This window comes from Triplophysa dalaica, chromosome 9 (genome assembly GCF_015846415.1).
Source record: "Triplophysa dalaica isolate WHDGS20190420 chromosome 9, ASM1584641v1, whole genome shotgun sequence".
Lineage (NCBI taxonomy): Eukaryota > Metazoa > Chordata > Actinopteri > Cypriniformes > Nemacheilidae > Triplophysa > Triplophysa dalaica.
Window position 1 is genome coordinate 5449160 of NC_079550.1, and position 8733 is coordinate 5457892.

The following is an 8733-nucleotide window of genomic DNA, read 5'->3' on the forward strand; positions in this document are numbered from 1 at the left end:
GCTGATCGACCCCTTCAAACACACAAAAAACAAATATATGAAACAGTGAGAAGAAAATGTAACTGATAAAAGGTTAACAACACGAGGCTACAACGTATTGGCACATGCATTTTACACTGCATGTGAAAACAAATGTAGTGTTCTGGATTGTGTTCTATGGAACAAATGTTCTACAGTGTTCTGGATAATTATACAACAGAGGGTTTTCTAGTTTAAACATTTAGTATGTAAAAAATATACAATAATTATCATTTTGTTTGACTGGTCCTTTTTGTTTGTATGTAGCATTTAGATTAGCCTCACTTCCAAACCCACCTTGCTTATAATCATCTAAATAAATCTGCCCTGAAGGAATGAGAAAAAATTCCAAGCTACACTATTACAAATTAGATCAGAATTCACCCTTTTACAGATTTCCTGCCATGTTTCTGTTCAAATATGCTTTCATACTGTACATTTCAGAATGATATGAAAACTTTATACATATCCTCTTCTCTAAATATACCATGTTGCATTCCCATGAGTCTTTGCGCCATAGATACTTTGCCATAACCACATGATCAGTGACGTCTCAATTTTTTTAGATACAATCAAGTGACTGCATCATATTCTGATTCTGAAATTCCACAAACACTTGGCTCGAGCAGGTTTTTCACTTCAGTAGTGAATGGAGACTACAACCGTTACGAGTGAAAAAAATATTCTAAAAGGCAGCAAAAGTAGTAGCCTAAATAAAAAAGAAATAGAAAGGTCTCGCACTGCTAAACAGGTCATGTTCCTTATAAAAAATCTTGACATTTTTCTATAATGTTGTTTTGTTTCATTTATTGATTCTAATCGATTAATAATTCATACCGTGTTTATAAGCCTAAGTGCTACCTCAACACTAACACATGATTTTTTTAATGTTTTTATTGATGTGAAGTGACTTATTACATGACACATGAAAAATATAAATGGACACTAAGGCAGCTTTTCCACCCTTTGAGCACAAGATGGCGATAGTGTGCACCATTCTGAAAAGCTTTGAGTAAAGGACCATTTTGAGAGGCACTTGATGGGAAAGCATCAAGCCTAGCGTCATTTCTGGCAGATCACGTGAGTAAAGCTTGCATCAGCCGATCACATCAGGTGCAGCTAATAAATGTTAATCGATAGTCATACACAGGGGTGCCGCCAGAAATTCTGGGCTCTATGGAAACCAAAATTTCTGGGCCCCCTACAAATAGGAAAATAAAAAGGGGGTTTGCTCTTCTGGGCCCTAAATCAGCCTGGGCCCTTAGAATTGTCCTAACCTTCCACCCCTTTACGGCGCCAATGGTCATACAACACAACGCGTAGACGTCTCTACTGAATGCACAAAGCCACGAAAAGGCTGAGATCAAGACACATACGTGGTGATCCGTGACTCCTCTTCCGGGGAAGCAGGAATGGGAAGCTCATTAAAACATGTATTTAGCCCATAATGTGTGTGGCTTGTCATGTCAAAAAATGTCTTCAATGGATCATGTTGAAATTAAGTGCTTCCCTATGCTAGATGAGGCTATAGGTAGTGAAATCAAACAAATATTGTTCTTACTGTTTTACTTAGCTGACGTATGAACTAGAATAGCATAAAGCTAAGAGAAAACAAGATATCGCAATAAAAACGTTTTAATCAGGTATTTAGCTATCAGTCGGGGGCCTAAAGGGGACTAATATCAAGAGTAGCTCGATTTCACATGACACGGGTAAAGGAGAAATCAGACCAGGTAGTCAAAATACTAATACCTAAATCTTTAGTTTGAGGGTCCATCAAAAGACATTTAACTGACTAGTAACTCCTTCCCCACAGGTCAAATTATTATTTTAACTCACCTGACCATAACTGTAAACAATAGTTAAGTAATTCAATCTTGTGGAGTTGATCAACAAAATGTGTTATACTAAGTTCAGTACAGATCTACTAATGACACGGCCTACATACCACAGAAATCTGCACAGTTTTTCACAGGTTTCTGTCCAAAAAAAACACAACAAATTGCATGTGTAAAAATAATATTAAACATTACCATTTACATAGTAGGTGTGGCCCAATGATGCAGAAAACTTTGGGAGTTGTGGACAGACTCATGGGAACACAACATGATATATTTAGTTATGTGTCACAGTTTCATTTCAGTCCAACACGTAGACTGAGACTGAGGGAACATTTTTTATAACCTTTTGTGTCACTGAAGTAAGAGAACATATACTGTATTAATGTAACAATATATCCCGTTAACTTCTACTGTTATGTATGAACTCTGTGCTTGTTCCGTATAATATTGTCATGTCATGGCACCTCTGACTTTCTAGAGGAGGTTTTTTTCTTCCGTCCCAGCACTCCTGTGCAGATTTACATTGCAGTATAATCATAGAAACGTGAAAGTAAAAGGTAAACTCATCATTGTAAGCATGTCAGCTATTTGTTTATGTTTGAAATATGTTTAGAATACGTTTGTTCAAGTATAAAATGAAAAAAAGTAAATTATTTTGCTTTTAATATTCGCTGTATTGAAATGTAGTGTTAGTTTACTTGTACACATAAATGAACCCGTTTTCTTTCAACAGAACTCTCCTTGTACTAAAGGGTTTTTCATTATGAATTATTCTGGACAAAACATTACATTTACTGACTTCAAACTGAATGGATTCTACAACCTAGGAGAATGGAGGCCTTTGTTATTCATCCCTTTCTTTCTGATGCTTCTTTTGTCTACTGCTGCTAATTCTATTCTTATATATTTAATCAAATCACAAAGTTCTCTGCATTCACCTATGTATGTACTAATAGGTTTTATGTCTCTTTCAAACTTAATAATGCCTATATCTTTTGTACCTCACATGCTTCTTAATTTTTTATTTAACTGGAGTGGCATATCTCTGAACGGGTGTTTGATACAAATGTTTTGCATTTACTTTACTGGATCATTTAATTCTACTTTGCTTTTTTGGATGGCAATAGACCGTTACTTTGCAATATGCAAACCTCTTAATTATCATACATACATGGAAATCTGCAATTTTGTAAAGTTTGTTATTCCACCAGTAATGAGAAATGCTGTTTTGGTGATTATTATGGTCTTTCTGGCTGGAAAACGTTCATATTGTACAAATATAATTGATCATTCCCTATGTGAACACATGCCAGTGGTGCAGTTGGCATGTGGTGATATATCCATAAATAATTTTGTAGGTCTTCTAAATGCTTTTGTCATACCGATTACAGATTTTTTTCTTATTACTCTTTCTTATGTTGTCATTTTTAACTCAGTGTTCAAATCTGGAAAGGCACAAATGAAGGCCATTAATACCTGCATTACTCATTTATTTGTTTTGACAGTTAGTTTGATTTGTGCCTTGATGGCATTTTTGATATACAGAATAAGGAATAACATTTCTTCCAACAGCCGTATATTCATAAGCATCTTATATTTACTTGGTCCAAGCTGTTGTAACCCAATAATCTATGGATGGAGAACTAAAGAAATAAGACAGACATTTTTTAAGTTTATGAACATAAAGGTCTTACCTTTTTTGGATAAATGAACGACTTTTCTAAAAAAATGGATATATGGGTGACAAAACAAGAATGGCTAATGTTTTATTGAGAACTTCTTGTTTGTAAAGAAATTAAATGTGCTGTTAATAACTGCATTAAAAATTATTAAGCGATGAAGCAATACTATGTTTTCCTAATTTTAGACAATAGATGACAAATGAACAAAATGAAGAGCAGTCCTGAGCAGGACTCATGGCCTTATCTGCAACTGCATCACACAGATGCTCTTTACATGTACAGATTAAATATAAAATACTGGGCAGTAATGACGATCACTTTAAGCAAGTAATAAACAATGAAAACTGTGAAAAACGAAGGGGGTCTTTACTAGTGACATAAGAGATTGACAAGGAAGCCATCTCATAAACAGATAAATGTTCTTAAAGGGGTCACATATACGTGTTTTTCTGTGTCTTTGGTGTGTTATAAGTTGCCCAAGCATGCATGTACAAGACACATGAAATCGCAAATGAAAGTGTCTGAAAAAAGATCCATTCTATCTAAAAGCGAAAGCTCACCAAGACCTGCCTGAAACGACTTGTGTAACCATACCCCCAGAAATCTACATCAGTTCGTGGTATGATTTGAGTAAGTCCGGCCAAATGTGTTCGCAGGTAAAGTTGGCGTACCTGTCAGTTCAATTGCTTTGGATCCTGATGTTGCAAATATGGTGAGAGGCGTTACATTTCTGTCACACGCTTGCAGGATTTGACCAATCGTTACGCACTGGTAAACTGGCCATTAACAGCACACCTTGCTTTTCAGAGCAATGAACTTTATAAAACATCCACGCATTTCAGAGAGGCGGGGCAAAGAGGATACATACAAAAATGCAAACAAAATCTGGTCCAAAAGACAATTTGCTTCACTTGTTCGCCGCAGCAAACCAAACAGAACTCTCCGGAAAAGATTGTGTTGGCCGATAAACACCCTCAAGCCACCATTGGTACATGACCATTTCGTTATAGGTGGTTGTGTTATGCGGCGCCACCCAATCTGTGGGAAATAACGCATCATTTTATTTAGCTGAGGTGAGGTCGTATTTGCATACATCATGGGAACCCCATCTCCACTGTAAAAACAATATACAGTCTCTCAATGTTTTAGAGCTTCGTTTTACACCAAAACGCAGAACGATAGCGCAATTCGCCTGGACTATGCCGAGCCCTTAAAACTGATTTGACCTACTCAATGCATGATACTGTCCCCAGAAGGAAACAAAAGTTACCATACAGAATATGGAGACTCAAGTGGGACTTCTACAGGCTGAAGTATCAATGTTGCAACAGTGTCTCAGTGACACTCTCAAATTGTAGCAAGGTATCCTAGAACGCTTTGGACCTCCTGCTGATGACACCCCTATGGTGCCATAGACATGGCTACACGCAGTGGCAAGCTCCACATCTTAACAACCAAGCTCAACCAGACCAGGTGCCATCACCAGGTATGATCAGTGAAAATGTTCCACTTAGAAATGTGACATGCCCACCTCAACCAAATTCCTGTGTTAACACAAGCATAATCCTTGCATCTGTGTTTTAACCATCTAAGCTGAGTTTGCGGGAGATCACATGTAACTCCTGAAGGTTGGCGTTCTTCCTTCTGACAGCCAGGAACAAATTCTGAGAGGTATCCTGGGCCTTTTTTAAAACCCATGAAGAACCTCTTCCTACCTTTGTGGCCCACATGTTGAGTGAGTTCAATAAGCTAAAGTCCCCCGTTCTGAGCAAGAACAAATTGACCTAATTTGTAAACATGCTCTTAAAAAGTACAGAGTTGCACTTTATGGAACTTCTGTTTCCTCAGTCATGAATCTTCTTTTGAGAGCTCATGAGCTCTGTGATGTTCTGCGGCCGAGTAAATGCTTTCGCCTTGTGCACAAACTAAAGCTAAAGCTGGCAAGTAACTTACTGTTACAAGTGCTTTAGGCCCAGAGGTGTCAAGTAACGAAGTACAAATACTTATCCAGTTTAAATTTACCACCAATTTCGACTTGATTTAAGCATGCATAAGACCCTATCACAATGGTCTTGAGTAGGCTATAGCGCATGTTTACATCGGAACAGCTGAGCAGCGCAGAGAATGTAAACACTTTCCATAACTGTCCCTTGCGTGTTTTTACATACTAAAATACCTGGAATAGGTAAGATACTTTTATTGTTTTCCCTTTCTGGTGGATGTTCAGCAATGGTCAACGTGACGATCGTGACAACTGATCCCAGTTTTTACAAACTCTTTTCCGAAATGTCATTGTGTTTTAGCATTCATGTCATGTTGTTCGATCGGAGGAAATCGGTCATCCTTCCCTGTCATTTCAGTTTAATTATGACGGCAGAATTTTAGCAAGATACGGGGACTGTTTACTTCAATTTAATCTCCGTCAGGCCTCGCTTTATGTTACATGGTGGGCTGGTCAGTGTTATAAATACCATTGTTTTCCTTGAATTCATGGTCGCGGAGTGTGCAATTGTAGCGATTTTAGCTGCATGTTAAAATAAGAATGAGTTTAACTCGCAAATAAGATTCTCCACCAGATCTATCAAGATCACTGTAGAGAGATTCAAAGTAAGGAAGGAAGGAAACGGGAACCGGCAGACATTTAAATAAAGGTTTAATATAAATAATAACAGCTGGCGGCCCCTCACGGCCGTCCGCCAGCGAACAAAACAAATCACAAACAAAAACACTGAAGTAAAATGACAGCCGGCCGCCCCTCTGGGTCGACGGTCGGCGAATAAAACATAAATACAAATACAAACGTAAAACATGTCCGGGCCCGGTCCTCTCTTCGACGTTCCGGTCGCTCGTTCTCTTATATGCTCCCGATCTCCTAAGTGATTCGAGAAGGGTTCACGCACAGCTGGCGCTCATTAACAATTACTCACCGGTCTCGAACCACGGTCTCGCCCCTCCTACTCCACTACAATCACATACATGAAATGAGTTATTTAAAACTTTAATTTCAGTCAAGGAATTAGTTTAGCTCAAAGGAAAATACGTATAATAATTGTTTTACACATACATATTTAACAATTCTGATTAGCAGTATAGTGATAAAAAATCCTAAATGTATTCGTCCAGCAAATGCATTGATGATTTATACACTAACGTTATCTCATGACCATAAGAAACGTGACTTTACCAAACAGAATTAAGAGCAGAGGTAGCAAAGATCGAAACACAGTTTAAGTGACCCGTTTGTGAGCGTGAACACAGCGAACCCATCACAAATGCCTTTATGGTTTTCATTAAACTCTACTCTACATGGTAACATAAATGACGATTGCATGAATAAAAACAAATACATAAGACATGAAACACAAACGCGCTAGGAAGCGGAGAGAGAGAGAGAGAAAGAGAAAGAGAGAGAGGGAGGGCATGGCCGCGAGGCAGGTAAAACATGTCTGAAAAACAATAAAATCACCTTAACAAAGAGGCACGCTGTTAACGCAGCAACTCTATATTTAGAAACGGATACTTGCAATCCCGGTATTGGACCAATATCCATATGCGGGTGGATGGAAATCTTGAATGGTTTCAGAATGCATTCCTGTTGAAACGCTGAGTTTAGGTTCTGAGTCCGAAGTTCTATGGTCTAATCAGACTCCCCAGAGGCAAGCCCCAAGCCGGTGTGTCCGTTGGATTGTCCTCCGCGTCCTCTTTCTTTTCTTTTCTTTTCTTTTCCCTTCCAATTCCTAATTCCAATGTCCTCCCAAGTGGATCGGTGATGGTGTTATAAATGCATACCTGCCCTACTCCCAGATGGTCTGCGGGCCAATGCCATGAAAGTGATAAGTGGGCCAGAGAAAGTTCCTTTGTTTCACATTGTGCCTCATTTGCATAGCTCTGACAGTATGGTCAGTTTGCATTTAATACGTAAACTTAGTTATGGACATAGTATGATGCATGCTATGTTTTTATAACATAGCTCATCATATAGGGAATTCAGAGAGTTGTAGTTACATATGAATAATGCAAGGCATTGAACTGTGAATCATCCCAATGTACTAATACATCAAATAAACCCTAAATCAAAACCTGCATATCTAACAGTTACAGAGTTTTTTAAATGCCATGAGCGCCAACACACAACCTAGATATTTAGATACATTTACAGAAAAGGACAGTTTAAATCACACAAGTTCCTATTTGTCAGAGAAGTTTCTCTGGTTAGCCTCAGATGTTAAGTTAGAGAGAAAGACTCCTCTACCAATGCTTTGAAGCTTAGGCGTCGTAAATATCCAACAGAGAAACCAAAGGGTTATCACACTCTCGGTGAGAGTTCAAAACCTGAAACCTAAAACCAGACCCCTGGAGCCAGGTTTGCTGTGGTCTTTTGATGATGGTATCTAGAAACCAGGACAAAAGGGAGTGAGGGGGTTTATGGCTTTCCTCTCAATGATCCAGTCACTACAATCATACATATTCTTATCAAAGAAAGGTCCACATCAGCTGCGCAGATCGATCGATTTTAGAGGGGGAATCAACCTTACTATCAATCTTGATCTTTAAAGAATCCAATTCCGTATCGTCTCTGTAACAAAGTTCAGAGCTAAGGAAGAAAGGAGGCGGGGTCGGCATGGCTGAGAAACGTAAGAATCTTTAATTACAATTCACTTCCGGGTTTTCAACTTCCCGTATCAAACATTCAAACTATATATATATCTCTTTGTCGAGTAAGATTCCTTCTGTAAGTCCTGGACGCAACGTCTCAAGGCTTCTCCTTCACTCCGTTTCTCAGCCGATTTCTCTCTCCCGCTTGCTTCCTCCGTCGCGCCTTAAATGCGTCTCCTCGCCAACTACTAGAATGAGAAGCAGGTGTTTTCACTAAACCGTTGATCTGCTTACTCACCGTCTTTCTCCCGACACTCCCTCTCCCCGCAGTCTGCGTTAAACCACGCCGCACTTACCACAGTCTCGTTGTGCTATTTTGGGTGTTCAGTTTAGTTTGCTTTATTAAGATTTGCTACGAAGGCAGCGATAAGTCAATGTGCATGAAATAACTCTAAGGGCAACTTTCAACATAGTTCACGCGTATATGTCCTCATACACACATACACACATGCCAAAACATTCACTCATACTTGCAGCACCGGCAGATGTCTGTCACGAAACGTAATGTGATAGAAGAACCCAAATGCAGGCAGCGG

The 8733-nt window shown here is 38.9% G+C and overlaps 1 protein-coding gene across 1 annotated transcript; it reads left to right on the forward strand.

Annotated features, from left to right (window-relative positions):
• Window positions 1-2622: 2622 nt before the first annotated feature.
• On the forward strand, window positions 2623-3570 carry LOC130428125 (olfactory receptor 52N2-like). Its single transcript, XM_056755990.1, has one exon. It carries the CDS (start codon window positions 2623-2625, stop codon window positions 3568-3570), a length of 948 nt encoding a protein of 315 aa, XP_056611968.1.
• The last annotated feature ends 5163 nt before the right edge of the window (window positions 3571-8733 follow it).

Excerpts from the sequence above, each read along its gene's own strand:
- LOC130428125 (XM_056755990.1), top strand. The coding sequence starts at position 2,623 with ATGAATTATTCTGGACAAAACATTACATTTACTGACTTCAAACTGAAT.